Source organism: Xiphophorus maculatus, chromosome 1 (genome assembly GCF_002775205.1).
Source record: "Xiphophorus maculatus strain JP 163 A chromosome 1, X_maculatus-5.0-male, whole genome shotgun sequence".
Lineage (NCBI taxonomy): Eukaryota > Metazoa > Chordata > Actinopteri > Cyprinodontiformes > Poeciliidae > Xiphophorus > Xiphophorus maculatus.
In genome coordinates this window covers 14,039,460-14,063,069 of record NC_036443.1, presented here as the reverse complement: position 1 = coordinate 14,063,069, position 23,610 = coordinate 14,039,460, and the positions used below count along the sequence as shown (strand labels likewise).

The 23,610-nt window shown below is 38.5% G+C and overlaps 1 protein-coding gene across 2 annotated transcripts in view; it reads left to right on the top strand.

Annotated features, from left to right (window-relative positions):
• Positions 1-23,610, top strand: part of LOC102230640 (copine-5-like) — an 83,948-nt gene that overhangs the window by 3,850 nt on the left and 56,488 nt on the right. The window contains exons 2-7 of one of the 2 annotated variants that reach the window (XM_014469664.2): positions 11,694-11,734; positions 12,589-12,635; positions 19,869-19,972; positions 20,944-20,983; positions 21,868-21,882; positions 22,039-22,115. In XM_014469664.2, the coding sequence (XP_014325150.1) occupies positions 11,694-11,734; positions 12,589-12,635; positions 19,869-19,972; positions 20,944-20,983; positions 21,868-21,882; positions 22,039-22,115 (324 nt within the window). The remainder of the gene's footprint in view (positions 1-11,693; positions 11,735-12,588; positions 12,636-19,868; positions 19,973-20,943; positions 20,984-21,867; positions 21,883-22,038; positions 22,116-23,610) is intronic. The other variant, XM_014469665.2, reaches the window with a different exon arrangement.

The following is a 23,610-nucleotide window of genomic DNA, read 5'->3' as shown; positions in this document are numbered from 1 at the left end:
ACTGCTGAAAGATACAGAAGCTTCAGCTCGGCCTCCCACCTGAAATCACGAACATGAAACTTCATCAGCGACCCCCGCCATTTCCAATTTCACAGAGATGAAGATGCCATGTCTTGATCTCTGGCGCATCGCTGGAGTTACCTTCAGCCATTCAATTTGTGCAAAAGATTGGTTAGTGTGGCATCGCGTCGAATCGCTGCATTCCAAAGATGAGGTTCGGATCTACATTAACTCTGCCAAGCCAGCCGGCGCTCCTGAGGGATTTATTACCTGCTGAGACACACAAAGAGGTCACCTGAATGCCTGTGTCCTGATACAGGCACATCGGGCCACTGATTGCTGTTTCCTGGTATCTAATGAAAGCTTGTGGCTTGCTTCTTGATCTCTACCTAAAGCAATTCCTGTTGCAGAGATGGGCCGAGCTAATGAAGTCACCAGGACAATTAGGATGTGTGGAAAAGCTGCTCAAACTATGAGATGCTATTTGAAACAGTGCATTGAAAAATCGGAATTTCCTTGCAAATCTTCTCACATTTTGGCACGTTACAGTTGCAACTGCAAAATATTTTATTGGGTTTTGCTTTTAGAGCACATTGTTGCCCATGCTTGCTGCATCCAATACACCTGCTAACAGGAATTATTTTGGCTTTCTGTCAACAGTCGGTGTCTTTTTATCTTGCCACTTTTCTGTGACTTCTTCTCTTTTCCTTGCCCAGTTTTGGTGGATGACCTTGTGATGCAAAGCTAGGCATGTTGTTTTATAATGTGCTCCAAAACTTCTCCGTAACTTTATTTCTGACCTTTCTTTTGTCAGAGATAAAGTGTTCCTTGGTCCTAATGATGCTGTTTGTTCACTAATGTTGTCTAACGCAGTGGCTTTCGATCCTGGACCTCAGGACTCACTGTCCTTCATGTTTTAGACGTTTCCCTGCACGAGCACACCTGAATAAAATGAATGTGTTACCTCCTCATCGTGCCATTAGGTGTTCCAGAAGCCTGGCAATCACCCATTTATAAAAGTCAGGTGTGTGGAGGCAGGAAAACACCAGAGACATGCAGCGGTGTGGGTCCAGAGAACCAAAATGGAAAAGCACTGCTCTAATGGAGAAGCTGTACATAGTAAGACCACATTACACACACGTGCTATTTATTTGTCTTTATTTGCCTTTTAGGTGGTATCTGAACATAAATGGTTGTGCTGGATCTAATTTAGGGCAACATTTAGGGCACATTTCTCAGATGTTTAGTTTTAAATCATTTTGAGAATCGTTTCATTCATATTTAACAATTAAGCACCACTTTGTATGTGGCTGTAATCCAACAAAATGGGGGAAAAGTCCAAAGAGTATTAATACATTTGCAAGGCACTGTACACTGTGTGATGAGTGAATTCTTTATCTAACTGTGCTGATAAAAATTTTAACTGTGCTGCAGTTATGGTGTTTTTAAGGATAAAGATTGTTGCTCTTATTCGGTCTCGGTTGTCCCCCGTGAGCTGTTTTTTCTGGTTCAAAATCCCTTTTATTTCCCCCCTGCAGACAAACAGTTTGAGTTAAACTAGTTTGGATTGTGCAGGAGTATAAAATATTAATGAGCCCTCTTGAAGAAAGAGAGAAGTTTCAATTTTCTGACTGACCTGGGGCAAACGCTTGGGTTTTATTCTATAGGGCCAGTTGTGTTTGTGAATCCTTTGACACATCTGCTAGGAGGATCAGGCCCTGTGAGACACGAGTGTCAAAAAGGAGCAATTTTTTTTTTTCCAATTTCGGGAGCGTTTTGATTTAAACAGGCGGGTCTCGGAGGCTGGCGAAGCGTATAATTATACATGCACTCATGACACGGTGAAAATGAGTTTGGATCCCAGACGCTGAGTTTCTGGTGGCGTCAGGGTTATTAATATCTTCTCGTCCGGGACACATGGCAGCACATGTGGAGGCCATGGAAGCACAATGATGGACTGACAGAACAGAGGTTTGAACCACTCCGCTTGCTGTCCATCACATTTATAGGAAGTTTTTGTGAAAGGCGGATACATTTATAAGCCGGTACATGAGTAAGAGATCAAATATCCCCATGTTGCTTGGAGACATCAAGTCTGAATTTGTCACTATTTTCAAGACGGCCAAAGGGTCAGCAGAGTCTGTTAGAAGATGTATGTGTCAGGGGCTGGTGGCAGATTTGCAGAAGCAGCCAGTTTAGTCAGGTTTTGACACACTGTTGCATATGCTGAAGGTCTTTTACTGGTTGACAATCTTAGCTGGAGGCCAAAACAAGCTTTGTCAGATTGAAGAGCTCTGTTTGATACATTTGAGTGGACATGTAGCCAAAAGGGAAATTTTTGCCCCAGTGGATGGAAATGTGTCTACAGAGTGGACCTATAAACAGCAACATTTTGTTTTCACTGTGGGGAGAATACTACATATCTTTCAGGGAGTGACTGGAGGTTATAGAAAAATGTGAAATGATTCTTGAAGCAATGTGCCACATCGGATTTGCTTTTCCAAAATGTGGTCTTCTGGTAATTTTAGTCATTTTGGAAACTGGGGTTGTTGAAATACAGGTAATGTGTGCCCTTCCTTTTTCTTTTTGACTTTTATACAAATGTGATACACATTTCTTGTAAAACTGCTTCTCTGCTGATCAAAAAGTCAAGAAAATCATTAAAATACAATAGAGGAAAGCATTACTCCTAACACTCAGCCTACAGATGTACAGTAGAGATGTGGAAACTTTGTTGGAAATAAAATGATGTACAAGTATGTACATGTATTTGCAGAAAGTTTAGAATTTTGAAAAAGAAAACAGAAGGAATATTTATGTGCACAAATACTTATTTTGTTTGCACAGTAGTGTGGAAGACCATGTCCACAGTGAAGTATGGTGGTGGCAGCATCATGCATGGCTACTTTTTGTCTTGGAATCTAAAATTATGAAGTTAAAAATGCGTCCGTTTTTGTTCCAAAACTGTGGGAAAAAAAGGGTATCAGAAACCAAAACAATGAATCCATGAACAGAAAAGTTTTGAACTTGTCCAGCTAGAGTACAGAGATAAATTTGACAGATGATCTGACTCTGGAATTTAACACCTCAAAATTGGGCCTCTGCTCTTTAAGAAGTTCTTGCTCTTTCTGAAACTCCTCCTTCATGAAGTCATGAACAGCATTTCACTTTTAAGTAGGTTGTATGATAAACTCAGCAGATACACGTTTCCGCCAGGTCTTTACTAATTGCTGCTGGCTAGTTTGAAGGAGCCGAGTGAGGGAATCATGGGGGAGGGCTGCTCTGTGATGCGAAAGCTTGGCTTGAAGACTGTAGCTCTGAGGAGGAGCTTTGTGGAAAAGGCGGCACTTGGTGAGAGCAAGCATTTAGGCACCCCTTGATGGTTGCCATGGGAGACTAAAGGATTTTTTGAAAATGCATAAAAAAACAAGGCAACACTCCAATTATGTTTTTGACAAAGGAATATCATAACATCACGTAAAGCTAAAAAAAAGAGTAAATTTTACAGTTAGAAAAAAGTTTTGTGCAACATTTATTTATCATAATTTTAACTTTCATATGTAGACTTCAGCAAAATATATTATCATTACAATTTTGATTGTTTTTAATAGCTTCTGGCACAGAATATGGTTCCATTTGGTTGCTCCACTAAAGAACACACTGGTTTTAGCTGGTTAATTAGTTGGTCTGTTGTCTGCCTCCAGGCTGCTGTAAAGAAGTGACTCTCAGAGCACGCCAGCCTTAACTTTGAAACAGTGCTATCCCTGTAAGTTGGGTTGATTTACCTCTTTCAGTTTTCAAACTCTCACAGCGTGAAATATTTCCAAACAGTCCAAATCATCCCACTTGTAAGTGAAGGAAAAAGACAGCAGCCCTTTTCCAACTGGTGTGGAAGGGCACAGCTACATTACTCTATGCTGCACACAGCTGGAGAAAACTCGAGTTTCACACTTCATGTAGCGTCTCACTGAAGGCTAAACCATATGAAAGGCGTGTTGGAAGCTCCCCTCTGTTTTAAAGCCACAGCTTTATTAAAAAGCTTGTTGTACCTTTTTGTTGGAAGGAAAAAAGTTCCTTCTTTTAGTGACTATTTAAAAGTATTCACACATTAAAAATGACATGGCGAAGTTTAGGAATTCATCATGGATCCGTCGGGGGGAGATGATGACTTTTTCTGTGCACCTGGAAAGAGATTTGAATTAAAGTGTGTCTCTGATGGCTTCACACATAAGGGGAAAATCAAATTTTTGTTAGCTTCAAATATTAATTATTAGTTGTATAAAAAACAAACAAAGCTGTTTTCATATTTAGCACAATTTCCATCTGGACCGGTAACATTTTAGGCCATAAAAAAATGTTTCAAAAATGTCAAAAAATATGTTGTGCATCATTGGTGCCAGGATTGTCTACATAATGTACCGTCATTTGTTCAGAGGGAGCTAAAAGATGAGAGGAAATGGCTTTGAATGCAAAGAAGAGTCTGTGCACAGCGCTGCACCAGGGTTATAACACCCATATCAAACCAGAGAGCTTTTCCTTCAGCTTTCTCTCCACAAACCCAGACCTGTCACCGTGTAATTAGCAGTAATATTATTCTTGGGTCAGACATGAATTCCACACCAAAACCCCGTCTGAAACTGAGAAGTCACAGTGTAGGTGCATACTCATTTATTATAACTAGCAGAACAGCAGGTTTATGACGGAGTTTCTGTCACTGCTGGTGAGATGGCTGCCCTGGGAGCGCTCTGCTGCAGGAATCGCCAGCCTTAGAGATCCCTGGTTAAATCTGAATAATTTAACAGATGGAGAAGTAGAATAAGACACCTGGCCCCTTCCCAGTGAAAGTTATTGGTGTCCTGCTAATGGGAAGGGGCAGAACGGGTTTGAAATTTGATGAAGGTTCCAATTTTGTGCTTCATAAAAATACAGCATTACTCTGAATTCACACGTGACACAATTGTGGGAATTGGGGTTATAAGACAACCAGAAATGATTTCCAGTCCTCAAACACAGCCATACATCAGCGTGTACCAGATGTTCCCCTGATATATTAGCTTTAATCTCAGAGGTGATGCTTCTTACAACATCTCAGACGGCTCTCTGCGTTATGTGTTGCAGATATCTGTAGTTTTTCAGAGTTCCCATGTGAAAAACAGGAAGTTTCTGGCTGTTAATGGGATTTTTATTACTTCTAAAGGGGTTGGCCAGATTCCCCAAGAGTTTATACAGCCACTGTTTGCTTTTTTGAATGCTGACCTCTAAGGACTGCTTCAGGGTGCATAAGACAAAAAGGTTGACCTGTTGACCCTATGAAGCTTGAATGGATAGACAATGTGTGTCCTCAGTAAAAGCAAAGACGGCCTTAAGGCAGGGGAGTAAGTGAAGAGTCAGTCGACCTCAAACACCCATTTCACTTTCTTCTTCTTGCTACAGTTTTAAAACCAATCTGGTTTGAATGGAAATAAAACATCCTGCAATAAGAGTGAGTGTAAATGAAAAGCCATATAAAGCAGCATTTACTGTCACTCTCTTAAAGAGAAGTAATTTGTTCTCTTTGTTTAAGAGGGTGAATGTATTTCCAATTATTTGATTCCATCGCAGTTGATGTCAGAAAAACATTTCCCAGTTGTTTTTCGCCAATCTTGACACAGTTAGAAAAGCCTGTAAGAATTTATAGATAAGATTGAAGATTACTCACTTATTTTCTATTACGCTTTACAAATTCAAATTACGCCGCCTTGGTTTAGCTGTGGCATGCTCTATAGCACAGGTGTCAAACTCCAGGCCTCGAGGGCCGCAGTCCTGCAGTTTTTAGATGTGCCACAGCTACAAAACACTGAAATGAAATGTCTTAATTACCTCCTCCTTGTGTAGATCAGTTCTCCCAGCCTTGCTAACGACCTAATTATTCTATTCAGGTGTGGTGCAGCAGAGGCACATCTAAAAGTTGCAGGACAGCGGCCCTCGAGGACTGGAGTTTGACACCCCTGCTCTATAGGCTTCCATGATAGCCAATACAGGAGCCATTATTTAAAGTGGATATGATTTGTAAGCAACAGTTAATTATATTGATATTTTATTCCTACAGCACTGTTTTGCTTTTAAGTCCAACTTTCGATTTGAGCCCAAACATCTTGCGGAGAAAAACCCCCCCAATGGTTTTATTGTCTTAACAAAAGCATTGAAATAAATTCCAATACATTAAATGTAACTAAAACATTTTTAAAATCTATATGTTTGTATTTTAGTTTGATCAGACCATGAAAGGGTTTTGTTTTTATTAGTAATTTCTCACTTTCTGTTTCCCTGAAGCGTAAATATACTTTTTAATGAAATCAAAAGATGACTGCAAGACTTTGATGAAATCAACATGTTTACATCAATTTCAGTCATTCTTTAGATTTTTTATGTCCCTTTTTGCAAATAAGTTTTTTAAAAATATAACTTTTTTGTTAGTATTTTCATAGGAAGCATCAGTAGTTTTTTTTTACATTTTTAGAATGAAATTATTTCTTTTACTCAAACACATCTTGACAAAAATATAAATCCACCTATTTAAATCCCAGATAGACTTTTCTAGTCACAGGTCTGTCAAATCCTCCACACAGCATGGTGTGCAGACCACTTTTAAAAACATTTTCTAAACAACTGGTCAGTGCTCAGGATGATGGGATGCTCCCTTTGCATAAGTCTAGTTGTAAAATTTCCTCACTACTAGATTTCAGTATTATGATACCACAGGTCACTGTGGCATCATAATAAAGAGGAAGACATTGGGAAAGACGGCAATAAAGCCACAACGTGGTAAGCAGTGTAAAATAATAGAGCAGGTTCAGCAGATGTTGCACAAAAGTTGCAAACTTTCTGCAGAGTCAACAGCTACGACAGAGTGAGCAGAAAGCTTCATGAAGAAGTGGAAGAAGAGATGCATACAAGCGTGGCATCAACAAAGTGTTGGATGCAGCAGTGTATGGCATGTCTCTACTGAACTCTAAAGTAGCGATGACATTTTCTCTGGAGCGATAAATCAAGGGTCTTTGTCTGGCGATCCAGTAGATGAATCAGGATTTAGCAGATGCCAGGAGATATTTAACAGTTTGGAGATGGCACCTTCCTCATCCAACATGACTGGGCTGCAGGACACAAGGCAAAGCCAATAAAGACATAGATGAGAAAGTTTGGTGAAGAAGAAAATAACAGAGCCCTGACCTCAATAGGTCACCTTTGGTAAAAATCATAGTCAAGACTGTGAGCCAGGGCTTCTTATCCAACATTAGTGTTTGACCTCACGAATGTAATTCTGGACAATTTGTCAAAAATCTCCATAAACAACCTAGAACTGTTAAATGTGGTTGAAATCATACAAAACCTATAGGATCAAAAGGGAAATGATTAAGATGACACCTAAGTTCATGAGATTATGAATAAGTGCTTGCAATCATTCACAATCAGCATAACATCTAACTTGAAAGTCTTCCAGTTTTTTTATTGCTCTGACTGTCTCTGGTCTACAGTCAGAGCAATAAAAAAATAAAATAAAACCACTTTAACTAGCAAATGGGGTCAAGTCTGATTTCCCACTGGAAACAGGAGGAAGGAAAAGGAGGTAAAAAAATATTTCAAAGCTCACTGCAGCAATTTTTCCTCAGCAAGTTAATCTGTAACTGTAATTTAAGGTGGGTTTAATTTTAGGCTTTTGGCACATTTTCAGCAGGGGTGCCAACAATGTGAAGGACGTTAAACTCTTCATCCATCTACTACAATTAAACAAGCCTTTCAAATGGCGTTGAGGATCATTGAAGTCTAGCAGCCTTCAGCTGAAGCATGCAGAGCTAATCAAGCTGATCAAGGAATTCATTAAAAGTATATTGTTGTTTTGTCTCAAGTGAAATTAATTTTAAGTATTGGTTTATTCAACAAGCAGTTATGCAGAGAGCTACTACACATTGAGTGCACAAGTTAATAGGAGAGTTTCAGCGGTTTTAGCAAACACTAAAATTTTGGAGTAATAGAAAACTTTACTATTTTCATTAAGTAAGGTTGTCCTGCTAATGACAAGAATGGCATGGCCCGAAAGAAGTCTTGTCAAAGAAATACGTTGGGAACGAGAAGCTACTGTATCTATCTAATTATGTTTGCCCTACTTTCAATGAGCCTCATTCTCCATCAACAAACTTCTTGTGTAGCTTTGAGGATAATGATCTTTTCTTATTCCACAAGGGGATTCCTCAGAGGAAGTAGTTAGCGTTTTGAAATATGCAGCCTCGCTTTAGTGAGAGCAGATTAATGCCAATAGTGATCCTCAAATATGGCCACTCTGGCCATGTGCGCAACAAGACGCTGGATTTAATTTGTACTGCTTTACATAATGAGCCGACTTATAATTGCTTCGTGCAATAAGGTGTTGAATGTGACCAGGCATAGGTGCATGAAGGTCTAATTGGATGTCATGTTTTCCTGCTCTCCTCCTTTTTAAGTGATCCAGTCTCTGCTTTGGGAGATGGGCTAAAGAGAAAGGTAATTGTTTGGCGCTAATGGACACCATACAAAAACAGGTGGCCACAGAAAGCCATTAAATCACGGATAGTTTTATTATCTCCACTGATAATTACTCTGACAATTTTCCAACTGTTGTCAGGTCAGCCCAAGGCTAACACCCCAGCAATGTTGCATCTGTCCTGTCTCTCGTAGATCCCTTAGTCAGAAGATCTTATGTCCAGGGATACAAAATTACACGCACTTGGATTCAGTCCCAAACTCTCATCTATATTCATTGAAATCCCGCAGTCGCCTAAAGGGACAGGGATTTATTTTTTTTTTCAGCTACTGTGCATTTGGTTTATTTATTGCTCACAATCAATTATCAGGACCAAAACTCATATGTGTGTGCTTTCGCATTATTATACGTGGAAACAAGATTACTGTACCATGAGGGAAATGTCTCTAGTTAAAATGTTAAGTGAAATGATTGATTATCGAGCAGTTTCATGCTGCGAAGCTTCTGCCTGCAGCGTGCTTTTATATAAAAATATAGCCTTATTAATTGGGAGAAAATTTTTTTTTTACCCTGGTACCTATTACCCTGGTACAAAACAATTTAAAAAGAGGCAAAAAATGAAGGGAGGAATAAAATTTATACAAACTGAAGCGCTCTGCCACGGTGCTACATGTCCATTTCCAACTCAATCATTTAGTAGATGCTTTTATCCAAAGAGACTGAGAACAAAAAAATATTCAAAGTTTGTTCCAGTAAGAAACTCTGGCATGAGTACTGAGTGCTGCGTTTACAGAGTAATAGTCAAACCGCTGCTGTAGCAGAAAGTGCAGCTTTATCATGTTAATTTAAACATTAGAAAGCATGTATTATTTTTCCAAATAATAAAATCTGAATGAATGCTCATAGTTAAATGCAAAAATAAACAACTCCTAAAATCACACTACACAGTTAAACTAATTAGAACGTTTTTTTAAGATTTCCAAGTATGTTGTACTGGTGTCCCAAGAAAAATTACTACAACAGATACAGAACCAATTTGTTTCATATCTACTGCAACATGAAGCTGTTACTCACCATCTAATTTAGTTTTATTAGGCCAGAAGAAGAATCACAGTTTCAATTGGAGATTTAAAATGTCACTCTGGTATTTTGAGCACGATTAAATAACTCTATGCCCACCAAGCACCAAATTAATTTTCTCCGTAGAAAGGAGAAGTTCCATCATTACCACTTTTTAGGCAGAACAGCTAAGGATTAAGTGGATCATGTTGCAAAAGGTATGCTCAAAAAGTTTTGTTTTCATTGTAGGTAGCAAGCGTGTCTGGAGAAGAAGCCTCTTTTATTTGAATCTTTTTTTTATGATTGTTTTCTGCCGACTGCCTTCAAAAACATTTAAAGCATTCTTTATTGTCTCTGGTTTCCGTGGATGCACGGTGCGGGGCTTGTTTTTTGAGTGTGTACCATACTGCTTTGTATAGCGCGATCAATCTTTGTGCTGTTTTTGTGGAAGTTTTTTTTTTTTTTCAGCTTTTTGCCTTGAGGCAAGAGCCAATAGATCATGGGGCTGCTCCCAAGGTTTGTTGCAGTTGAGCAATCCAACAGAGAAGTTGAAGACTTAATCTGGTGAGACATTTTGTCTGTACATAATAAATCACCAGCATAGCCTTGACTTTAAATATACTATTACTTTCATAGGGAATATCTGTTCAGCAAGTATCATTATGATGTGACATGTGATAAACAAATTATAAAGTTAAAAAACAGCAGTGGAAGCTATTGATGCATGCAAGAGTTTACAATTTATTGGAGAAAATGAGAAACTGCTACCATGATGAGCTCAAATGACTAAATATTGTGAGAGTTGAACCAACAACTGTTGGTTGTTGGTTCAACTCTTTGATTAGAGATTAGAGAATTAGAGATTTGATTAGAGAAATGTACAGTATAAAAGTTTAAGTCCTAAAACAGCTGCTCTCATTTACATATTCCTACAATTTGACAAAATTAATCAGAAATTAATTTTGTATTTGCTGCCTTTTAGAGCACATAAAGTAGATTAAAAAAAGTTACAAAAAATAAAATAAATTACTCAAATTGTTCAAGTTGACCGATGCACATAAGCTTTAATTTTATGAGTCAAAGATGACGCCTGTGCTGTTATTTCAGCTACTTAACTGTTTGGCGATCTGAGAAAAAAAGTTAGAAGTGTACAACAATGTTGGAGGTCTCTTCTATTCTATATGTAATCAAGCTAATGGCGATGAAAGAAGCATACGTAGCCAATATTGCAACAAGGAATCTGCACTGATGATATCCCGTCTCCTTACCAGCACATACACTTATAGAGTTGTTGTCAAATTTATCTTGAGGGAAAATATCTAAAGTTCGGGGCCACAAAATGCAGGGTATTTCCTGCTTTTATTCCCGAATATGGTTGCATCAAATGACATCAAGATGAGTGGTGTTAACATCAAGTCCCCAAATCAAAAAACACCAGTCATGAAAGTGTTCGTTCATTATCTGCCTGATATTCAGTGGAGTGGAAAACAAGCCCACATGAAGAAACAATTGCTGTGTTTTTTTAAACAAAATCGCCAGTAGCATAGTTGTAGAATAAATTTACCTTTTGCATTGTTTTTAATTTCATGTTGCCATTTCTCCTGCTGTTACACAGTGAGCAGGAGGGTAAGCGATCAAAACCCAACTAGACTCTGACTTACTATATTACGCTCAATATTTGCATTTTAACACTTGCCTGAAGGAACAATATTCAAAATAAACACTTTGTCTGCATTTTCATTAGGTTTCGTTGGATTTTCCAAGTATTAGAAGTATAAAATTGAAATTATTGGGGAATTTTGGTCATAAGCTAAAGATCAAGTTGAAGACTATAATTTACAACACCTTCATTGTTACACATCTGTCTGTTTTGTATGTAGCGCACACCTTGGTGTCCTCTCTGTCCTAACGCCGGGCTTTCATGTGCTTATTGGTCTGCACACTTGGAAATGAAATCTCAAGGGCAGATGTGGTTTATGTGAACCAAGTGTTATTGTAAAGTACTACCCTCATTTATTTTCAACATTTTGTTGTTATGCATGTAGGAGGTCTTTTTAATACATATATTTTTGTAAACATGGTTTCCCACATCTTTTAGCAGGCTTATATATTTATGTGTTGGTTTCCTCTCTTGCAGGAATCTTTTGGACAGAGACACTTTCTCCAAGTCCGACCCATGTAAGTTCTCTTTTGCAACAACTATTGTTTTGCTTCAGGTGGGAAATGTTTGGCAGGAAATAATTTATCGGTGCCTCTGCTTTTACATTGCATTCCTCTTTATTTTTACTAAGTGTAAGCCTCATCCGGTTTACTCTGTTGTTTGAAAGTGTTCCTTCAGTAACTGCATATCATTTGCACAGTAATGTGACAACCTTTCTGTGCTGTGAGCTAAAGTACCATAATGCATGCAGGGTATAAGCAGCAGCCCGTGAATACAAATGGCTATCTTTTGGGAAGAGAAACTGGAAAATGTCATAAAGGCAACATTTTTATATTTTTTGCCACTGATTAGAAAATGGAGGAAACATTTTTTATAAGCCCTTTGTGTAAATAAGCCTTGGGGAAAAAAGAAAAACAAAAACATCACACTCATCCCAATTTTTTGTGCACCCCTGCAGCTGAACCTGAGGCTATATGCTGGGTCACGTCACTTCCACCTGCACCAGCTTCAACACGAAGCAACAAGACGAAATCAGAAGAATCCCACCCATTAGGACACAGTTTCTCTGATTGCATAGCTTACAGTAAATTGTGCTCTAGGGCCTCTCAGTCTTATTTTGGAGAGGTTTTCTTCCCCCACTAGAAGTGGATGTCAGTCAACATTAATCATCAAGTCTGCTACTTCATTATGCTGTCAGGGTGTGGCAGGATAATTAATGACAGATGTCAGCAGAGAAGGAGCAAAAACAAACACTGTTTGTGGATTCGCAATGCATTTTCAAAACCGTTCAATGACAATTAATTCCTCTGTTTTCTCTCTCTCCGTCTCTCTGTCTTTCCCCTCCTGTTTCTGCCCCCTCTGCTTATCTCAGTGGTTGTGTTGTACACCCAGGGCGTGGAGTCTAAACAGTGGCGAGAGGTAAGAGATCAACAAGACTCAATCAGCCCTTCTCTTCTCCATGACAGGCTGTTTTCTGTTCACAACCCCTTTGTCGCCCCCTCTCCTCCTCCTCAAGGTAAATATTCTGTGCCAATCATTTGCGATCGATTGACCCTGTGAGCACTAGTGCATCGGTCAGCACCGACTTAGCTTTTGACTGGCTGTCTGACCGACTGACTGATTAAGGTGACAGGTACACGCGTCTGTAAAGATTTTTCTCTGCGTCGGCCTCCCCTCTGGCTGTTTGAAACAGGGCCGTAATTAGACCACAGAGACCGATAAATCTAGCGGAGTTTGCAGCCAGACAACAGAGGGAAGCCTCGGAAATTACTACGCGCACTCAAAGTTTATCGAAGTGCAGAAAATCTGTGACAAACATGCTTCTGTTTGGTCACTTTGGCGATGGGCAAAACCAATGCTCTTCGTGAACATTACAGTCAGCTTGCAGAAATGGCTAAAAATATGCTTCTGGTTTGTTTTTCACCTAATTTTCTTTGACTCACACCACTAGATTGAGGCAATACAAGTGCAAACTGGTGTGACACAGTTACAAAGGGATGCTGGAGGTGTTGGATACAGCATATGTAGGTAAATGTGGACTCTTAATATGTTTCTACATTGTGGGAGAACCTTCATATTCAGTGGCGCTGCTACAACAATAACAAATAAAGAACAATAGAAGGATAACTGCTAAGAATCAATGACAGTGACAGTTTAATTGATAAAATTTCTAATTAAAAACTGATACTGCGAAAAGATCATGACATCAATTTTAAGTTTGCCACATACTCTAGGTGTGAGATGTATCATAGCTACACATCTTAATCTCTGAACTATGTACAAACCTTTAAAGCTTGAATAGTTATAAAGAATTAGCATAAATACTTCAGGAAAGTACTGTATGTGTCATAATGCAGAGCTTTTGTGCTTTGGTAAAATCCGCATGGCTGTGCTCCGCAGCTGGTTCTAGTGATGCATCTAAAAGCAGAAATGCAAACACCGTCGAGGGGTTCAAAGGTCAAGTGACATCACTGCAGTTCAGAACAAAGCAAAACAAAAAGCTGTACCTGTGTGAAAAGAAAAAAATTGCATTTCCTTCTGAGTTTCGATTACAAAGAGTCAACGCAGTTTTTAAAGGTCAATTTTCCATCATGTTGACACTGCTTCTCTTGGAGTGACCTAAAAAAAGAGGATTTCTCTGGTTTCATAAAAACATTTTTGAGTGTGTGAACAGTAGAAGTTTTTTTAAGGAGTAAATGCAGGTTTTAAATGGTAAAATGAAGGGAGCCTTCATAATAACTTAAAGATAGAATTTATAACTGTGTATTGAAGAGATAATGTTATTTATATAAACAGAACTGGTCCAAGAACAGAACCTTGGGGGACTTCCTTAGAACGGGGGGAAAGTAAGATTAAACATGGCCTATTGTAACACCCAGCGATTGACCATAAAAGTAGTTTTTAAATCTTGTCCAAACCTAAAAATGAAAATTACAGTAATAGTAGACAGAGGTTGAAGTGTCAAAGTCTTTTATTTTAGATCTATAATAAAGAGCAGCACTGTGTGGCTTATTTCTAATTCTTAGACTATCTGTTTACAATGAGGGTAGTGCCATGTCCAAATTCAGACTGGTATGAACTTAAAATTAACTTACTGCATATAAAAAGTTTAAAGCGCTAAAATGTGATGTCATTATTCAACAAGCTAGCAGATAGTGTTAGTTTTTAATTGGAGGATCAAAGCATAAAAATAACTATTTAGCAAAAAGCTGCTAAAGTCAACATTAATTATTAGTTAGGAAGTTTTAATAGTTTGTCAAGCCAATATAAAATAAAACGCATGATGGAAGCAGAATCACCTAAAAGATTGAAATCACAAGAAAAGAGCAAATATGACCATCTGAATAAGATATGACTCAGTTTATAGAACCTTTGAAGACTGAAGAGGCAGAGTAAGAAGTGACATTTATTAAAACACACATCTGCATCTTTAACATGCAGAACTACATGTTAAAAGAATATTTCAGCTTAATCTACATAGATGGTTCTCTCAGAGCGCTGACCTAAATGTCACAGATCATGCAAGACTTTCATTGAAAAGTCTGATTATAAATGCTTAATAAATGTTATTTTAACCACAGCTTGGCTCCCAGTCGCAGCATTAATAAATTAGGCCAAGAAAATGAGAACATTTGTTTGCAGGTATACTTTATGTCACAATGTGTTTTACCAAACTGTCTCCCTAAACTGTAATCTTCGCCAGAGGTTCTGAATATTACAGAATGAGATCAAACATTTACTGTAGAGATGCATTAATTTCTGTAGCGTCTTGGCTTTGAGCTCTTTTTCTGGCAGTGGAAAATCAAACTGGTTTCTTTTTTTTTTTTTTAACCAGTTTGTAAACAGTGTTAGTATCGGCCCTTCTTTGAAGGCATCATCCTAATTAAGAGTTGGGAGAGTGGTAGTTATATTATTCATGAAATACATGTGCCTTACTCCGTTCTAATTTTGAAAGAGAGCAACCTTTGTGGTCTTAAAGAAAAATCAGATTGTATATAAATCTACAGAGTTGCGGCTGATTCATGGCTTTGTTTCTTAGACACAAACTGCTCTGGTGCTGGAAAAAAAAACTGTGATTTCTTCAGGTTACTCAACATTTTTCATCCTTTTTGCTATATCCTGTTTTTAATGCAGATTGCGTTGCCATCACTGCTCATGATGAATTTAAATCTCAAATAAAAAATACATTACATACATAATATATAAGATCTTCTGGCCTTAGTTCTCTCTAAACCTCATTGCACAAAACCGATGTGAGTGTTCCTTAGTTTTTGTCTCATGATAAACTGCAGTTTCTTTAGGTCTTTTTCACATCAGGCTCCAATAGATCATTTTCTTTTTCATAGGTGAATTTTACTAAAAGGTGCTTCACTCACTGAAGCTATCCGGTGGATATAAAAAAAGACGCTATCAATCAGTTTTACATGTTTGCAGAGCGGCAGGTTTTTTTCAGCAGGTGTCCTAATTAAATCATGTTATCATACATTTTCCTCTGTAGAATATAGATTATGCCATTTCTTTTTGGGTGAGGTGTTTAAAGACTCCTATGCTGGGAGGAAACCAAATTTATTTGTTGTGACTATAGATTTAATTTTATGCCAATTTGCTCGCTGCATGTTACCAGGAACATTATTCCTGTTTTACTGAAAATAAAAGTAAAAATAAAAATCTGTTTGTTTAAAACTAAAGTTATGTGTTTGAAACATGTAGTCAAACAATTTCTTCTCTCATTGAAATCTAGAGATGCGTTTGAGGATGAGGGAGCAGGTTTATTAAATTTTCTGCAATAGACTTCCACAAATGAGGGAAGTTTCAAATCTGTCAAAGTTTTTGTAATAAACGTATTTTAAGTTTATCTGCCCCAAACTAATATGTTGGTATGGGATCTAAAGTAATTGGTTTGTGTGAAAACAAATTGACTCATCGTAACTGTAAAAGCAACATCTATTAGCCAATTTGAATGACTTTAATGTTTTATAAACCACCAGCCTAATTGGTTATCAAGATCAAATCAGTCCCACAACATTAGTTGCAATTAATTTGATCTGAAAAATGAAATACATCTTCCCAATAATAGAGGAGCAGAAAATCTAACAGCTCATTAATGTTTGCAGAGAAGATATCTGGTCCAATACCAGTCAGTGTCTATTTACCATTCATGAAGTAAATAACACAAATTAAGTCCGACATAAATTAAAACCTACAATATAAATAAAAGCATTTCTCTGCTACCCCATGAAATGGTTATTCTAAAGCTGAATGCTCTTTTCTAAATTAAGAATTGAGCTGATTAAAGAGCTGAACTTTATCGAGTATCTGTTTGACTCTTTGATGAGAAGAAGAAGAAAATTATTTTGATTATCTAACTCAGAGTTTTATGACCTAGTTTGGATCCAGAGAAGGCAGATAAAAATAGGAAATTGGAGGAAATAAATAAGGTTCCAGTGTCATTATGAGAAAATCTGTCAGCGTTCACATCAGTTTCTGCTGAGGACAAGAACAAAGCACTGCTTCTCACAGGTGTCTGTGTCTCAGGTGTTGTTACCCTCTTTCATCAGAAATTGTCACGGATGTAAGATTTTATCTACAACCTTTCATCTTAACGAATCAAAAGTGTATTCCAAACATTGTTTTTAATAAGATAAAAAACTTGTATCTTATTGAAATATTTTCCTGTGGCGGCAGTAGACGATTGATTGCATCAAGCCGTGGCGGCAGAGTAAAGGAAGGACTTTCTCCGAACAGGAAGAAACCTCAGAGTGAACAGTCATGTGGACCAGCTGGGTGTTTACAAAAACATTACAGACACAGAAACAAACAGAAATGAAAACTGGTAAATAAGCGTAAACGACAGCAGTAGGTATTCTAGTGACTTCATCTGAGATAAACGGAGGCAAATGGATGACCTCTAAGCCAGTACTACGATCTAAGGGATGTAAAAATCAAAGTAGATACGGGAGTGTGATCCAGCTGCAGTCGCTTTCAGATGAACATTACAATACAGCAACAACCTGGAAGATCAGAAAATAACCTGGATTATTTGGAGACTAGATTATTGTTTTGAGAAAACTAAAGGGTTTGATTTATTCCATTAGTAATCCGGCTGATCGAAGACTTTTCACATAACAACCCAAGCAGGATTTTAGCCTTATGCATGATTTTAAGATGGGAAAGTATTGTTTAGTTGAACAAATAATAATTTTTATTCTTTTTATCGTCTTTCAAAGTTTGGCTTTTTACCTCAAACACACACACATGCCCACACACGGCTGAAAAACTCATTAAACTGGTAGCAAGTATAGCAAGCAAATATTCCTAAACCAGAAAGTTTGGAGTAAGATGCAAATGTTGATGGGCATCAATTGATGTTCCTGGGCTAAAAGAGCTTTGTTCACCTGTCACAGGTGCCCCACCTCTGGCTTAGAAGCGGTGGGTGCAGACCGAATGGCTCTCCTAAAAAGAGATACGGCCCGAGGTTTTACAGTGCTGATGACAGCTGGCTAAGCAGCAGAGTCAAGCTGTGCAGCATTGATAAAGCTAAGCGCCTCTTTTGCCTCTCTCTCCAGTGATGTGTTTTGGCTCTTCTATGAGGAGATATGGCTGGTTGAAGCCCCCTTTCACTGTGCCACCAACCAGCTTTTAATCCAGTTATGGTCCAAGCTCCCACATTGACTCCCAGTCATTCAAATTTCTCATCAGCTGAAGTATACCTCAACAAATGTTATGGATATATTGTGTTTCCTGCTTTCAGCAGTAAATCCCCTGGAGACCCATGTCCCCATGACAAATTGTGTGTTTATTGCACAAAAGTGCTGCAGTATCTCATTACTCTGTTACCGCATGATTTTAAAGTCTTAATTTGCGACACCCTCCTCTGTAATTTCCCCCCAGTGTACGACAGCTTTCCCTCTGCCTACCACTTTCACTTAACTACAAAGTCGACAGAATATAGCCTCCCTGAATTTGAGCAAAGCCTGGAGTTTCCACTTCAAGCTTCTAGACAGTAATCTTTTTACCAAGATAGATTTTCTGACACCTCTCCACACAATTTTTCTCGTCACGGTTATCAGAGGGGAAGAGGTGTGTGCTGCCTCAGTTGGCTGATCAGGGCTTTTGGTGCTGATTGTTCTGCCTCTGCAAATGCCCGGGACAAAAGTGAATATACTGTAGCCCCCCTGCTGTCACCCTCAATGCCAGCCACGGAAATTACGTCCCTGCTGCCTCTGCGGAGATTTCACCTCCTCGGCATTAGCTGCCGCAGAGCTCTCACGCTTCCTGGCAGTAGGAGCAAGAAGGGATGTGGTGCCACATCTTAATCACTTATGGTTTGTGTTTGATGGCAGACTTCAGCAAACCCACACTCTGTCACATACAGTAGATTTCAGCAGCTCTAGTATTGTATTTCCACTCGAAAGTACCTCCTGACTTTTTTTTATATATTTTTTTTACATTTATTGTCAGTACGAATCCAGCACTTCTGTGAAGGCCTCTGAGTTTATTTAGAGAACATTAATGAACAAGCAGATTTTGATAGGTTCAAAACGCTGCTTTGGTAAATACTCATTTATTGTATTTTATTTATTCCTTAAATTGACTACATAATTGTAAAATACAAGGTACAATTCTAGCCTCTACTTCTATACAATCTATAAAGTTTGCTGTGCATTTAGGCAACCTTTAACTGTACACTTTCCAAATTTGGGTTTCAATGGAAAAGTGTAAAAGAAGAAAGTAAATGTTGAAGGAAAACCATTATACAGTAGATGCTGTTTGCAGTTTGTCACAATCCACACAGGGAAGGTAGCAAGCAGATCCTCGGGTCAGATGAGGCAAATGTCTTCAGTAGAAAGAGGGACGTTAATGGTAAGATGGAAACAGGGTAAACCCTAAAGATACAGTCACATCTACAGTGTCTCAGGCAAAAAGTTCAACATGTCTGAATACTTTTGCAAAACACTGCAAGCCTCCATCAGTTAAAATATTTTGTCACCGCTTTAGCAATAACTTTTCTCCTGCCACTTTTTGCCTCTCTTTGAGTTTACCCCTAATGAATGCAGCCACAGAAACAGGAAATTGAAATTCCTCTATTTTTTTTGTCCTCATTAGACTGTAACGAGGACATGTGTCAGTTTATGGTAGCTTTTTGACTCTGGTTGTTTTATTTATGCAGCTCGACGCCAGTTCTGAGTCTGAATAATTAATATTTGACAATTAATGTGTGTGAGAGTGTGTTTGTAGGGAGCCGCATTATCTGTTTATGACTGAAGGTTCTGCTCTGTGGTTCTGTTGTTTTGTGTGTGTGTGTTTGCACTGAAGTTTTTCCCTTCTTATTGTAAGTGTTAATTAGTTAGAGCTAAAAATTGGATTTGTTTGTTCCAGGCTCTGAAGAAAATATGTCAAGTTAATTTATTTGCTCCTCTGTTTTGTTTCCACCTGTTATTGTGAAGTGTCTGAATGAATTAAAAACAGAAAATTGAAACAATCAGTGATTTCTGATAATTGAATCTGATCTCATAAGAATCCCTTAATTCACGCAGTCAATTTGGGGCAGATGGAGGAGGAGGTGTGTGTTTTATTACGCATGACCAATTCTGTATTCACATTTTCCTTGCTTGTCTTTCCTTCCCCTCCTTTGCTTCTGTTCTGGTCCAGTTTGGGAGAACGGAGGTGATAGACAACACGCTAAACCCGGATTTCGTCAGGAAGTACATCCTGGACTACTTCTTTGAAGAGAAGCAGAACCTGCGCTTTGACGTGTGAGTTTTTCTGTTTGATCCGGCTCTCTCTGTGAACACACACCAAGGTGTGTGTGTGACTGTATGCCCTTTTCTAATATAGTTCTCAAATTCATCCCTCTTTCTCTATAATGTCAACATTTTCTGAGCCCTCTTTCCACTTCATCCTTCTGCGGTCTTGACTTTGCTCTCTGTAGACCAGTCTTTTTCTCTTTTGGTCTCTTTATCAGCAGCTCGTCTCTCCATTGAGAAATTATTCATCTGTAGATTAGCAGAATTAGACGAGGCATTATAAGTGTTTAATTTTAAGTTTTGCCTTTAATCTCTCGTCCGCGAAGCAAACGTCTGAGACGGCGTTTCTTAAATTCAAGCAGACTCCTGCTCCCTGCCTGTCCTGCCTTTTTACTTTTGAAAAGGTCAGACTAGTGAGAGGGTCAGTAAGGTACCGCTTTATTTGAAAGTTGGCCAGAAACGAGTGATCGCTTCCTTTAGAAAAGGACTTACCCTTCCAAATAATAATAATAAAAAGACACAGAAAAAAAAGTACGTACCTCTTAGACATGAAATCCCTGGTGGACTCCTGCTGAGCTGGAGGTCTCCGAGGATTTCTAAGCTCTTAATGAATTTATTTGACATGCTTTTGTAATACAACACTGGCATGGGAAAAGACGTAGAGAGAGAGAGAGAGCTTCCCTTCATAATTAGTGCTACTCATTTTCATCTCTATTTTATTGCAGAGGTGGGAGCTTGGGTATGCTCGGTCTTAATTACTTTTACATTAAGTTTGGCTAACAGACACTCAAAACTTTTTCTGCTTTGATTGGCTGTTTCCACCCCTGGAATCACCCCTGGCACAGTTTCTAGCAGCCATAAAATTCACAAAGTTTTTCTTGATTACATCTGGAATTACAGCCTGTAATGTTTCTTTTCTCTTCTTTGTGTCAACCCGCACATTACCCTTGAGTTATTTGTGTTTCATTTGCTTTTTCTAGGTATGACATTGACTCTAAAAGTCCAGATTTAGCAAAACATGTAAGTGAAACAAATTTTTTTTCCTGTTTCTATGTGAATGAGGAACTCGGCTTTACATTTGAAGTGCACGGCTCAGATATTTAGGTTCTATGCAAACCTGTGTTTCCAAAACATCTTTCAAATATATTTTCCGATAGTGAGTGATTTGTGCTTCGACTAACAAAATGTAGTTTCATTTTCCTTTCTGTCTGCTTCTATGATTTTTACTTTACCTAACTCCCCCAGAGCAATGATAATAGAGATTTCATTTGCATCTGGTATGGCCTCATTACCTTTGTTTCCCCGAAGTGAGAAATTAAGCATTGTACACCCTCATCAAAGCTTTTCAGCACAGCTCTCTGTGCGGAGGTTTTACAGGTTTTCAAAATAGTATTTATTTTGAAAGGCCGGTTTTGCCTGAAAGAGAAAGTGCTTTATTGTGAAGCATACATTCAAAAAGAGTCAACAGAGTGAATGCATGTTGGTTTCACCCACATTTCCCCAAAGAGCGCAAACAATACAGCAAACAATATATTTGATAGACTTGGTTTGCATACTACCAAATTTACGTGTCAAACAGGAGTTCGGTGATGCGATGCCTACATCAATGTGTGTTTGCATTGTGTCTCACACTCTGAAGATACACCATCTGCACTGGTCGCTTTCCTTCTCTTGCGCTCTTACACATCCCTCTTTCTCTCCCTCTGAGACTGTGCAGCTCTGCGGCTCCCCTCTCTGCCTTTCTGCTTTGTCAAATATTCATTTTCTGCTCTTTTTTTCTCGTGCTGTGATGCCAGTCTGGTTTTCGAGTCATGTGTCTTTTCGTTCCATGATATGCTCTGTTGTGTCACTGCTGCTGCCTGGTCTTTCTCTTTCTTCCTCCTCCTCCTTCTCCACCCTGGAAGCCCAACGACTTTAACGTACGTGTCTGCCTCAGACGCCATTATATATAAATGTACAATGCCTATGATGATGCCTAACTCCTCACTGATTCTCCTTCTTACTCCCATACGATCTGCTTGAATGCCGCTGTCCGTCTCTCTTCATCCCGCTTCATGCCTGCGTCACCACGGCAGGACTTCCTGGGTCAGGTCTACTGTACTCTAGGAGAGATCGTGGGCTCGCCTGCCAGTCGTCTGGAGAAACAGCTAGTGTGAGTTTCCTTTTCGCTTCCTTTTGTCCATTCTAAAAGCAGGTTTGATGTGTAAGATCAATGTGAGGATGGAGCTCCTGAATCTGTCCACGTTTCAACCATCTGACCCAAACCGTCAATCTCAGATGAAAGCATATTGATTGAGAAACACCAACATGGTTGAAAAAGGCTCAATATAAGCATCTTAAAGCCTGATTGAAACTTACAGCTAAACGTATGTACTCTTATTTATCCTTAGAACATTTCTTATGGTCAGATGAGACAAATAATGGAGTCTGTAGCATTTATTAAGTGTCGTAGTGACAGCATCATGCTTTACCAGCATTCAGCAGCTAGTAGACTCTGTACGTCAAGATACAGAGTCTATTGTAAACATAAATAGTGTATGTGTTTATGAGTGGCTGAATGTTTGGAGGTGAATGTAACCTAGAATGTAAAAAGTTTTGATTGGTTGACGAGGCAGAAAAATAGCAATAAAAATCAGTCCATCTTCATCATAACTGGTCTGCAGGTCACTTCAGAAATAGTGGACTAGTGAAAGCTAAGTCCATGGCAGAAAACTTACCAAAATAAACAGAGCTGAACCATATTTCCATTAGAAATGCCATCACATATCCTACCAGAATTGTCCCAGGACCTTGTTGATGGCTGCAGTAAGTGTATGAAGATTTAGCGAGTATAAGTGGGATGGTTTGTATTTATACCTAAAGCTGTTTCACAAAGTTTCAAACATTCAATTTGTGTTGCTCTATTGCATCGTTCAAAATTAATATTACACACTTTGCTCTCCATGTGTAGATAAGAACCTTCTGACACCAATAAGATAAGCAGATGTTTATGTTTTACAAAAACTGATTTTCTCATTAAATTAAATCACTGTTGAATAATCAGAGCTAAGACAGAGTTGGGAGGAAAAAACTCTTTCATTTGCAGTCAGCTGCCTTTTGGTCCATGATTAAACTCATGTGCTTGGATGGAGATGGGTAATTGAACATGACTGTGAGCTTCCTCAATGGAGTCCCTGTCATTAACATGCATGCCGTCCATGAAGAGGAGATAGAAGTAAGAGAGAGGAACATGGCTCTGTCACCCTAATGCCTTTTTTAATTTTGGAGATCATAAAGTGGCACTAAGGCTGAGAAAGACAACCTAAAAATTACATCTCCATTTTTAAAATGTATTGGTAATGCGTCTTCTATGTATTTACTACTCTTGTTTACTGTCATTCATAACTGTATTAGATTCTGTACTGATAAAGTTGCATTGATTAGGTTTAGGGTCAGTGATGAATCGTCAGAAACATTCATAAACCTGTTTCTGAATCAAAAAATGCCACCAATACTTGAAAAGAAAAACAGCAAAAGCAAGCAGAAGTTTTTTTTTGAGTCTGTGCTGCTACAGGTGAAATGGGGACCAAGTCAAACAAAAGATGAGAGAGACTTATATTCAAATTTCAAACTAGTTAGAGTTTAAAAATGTTAATATTTCAAAAATA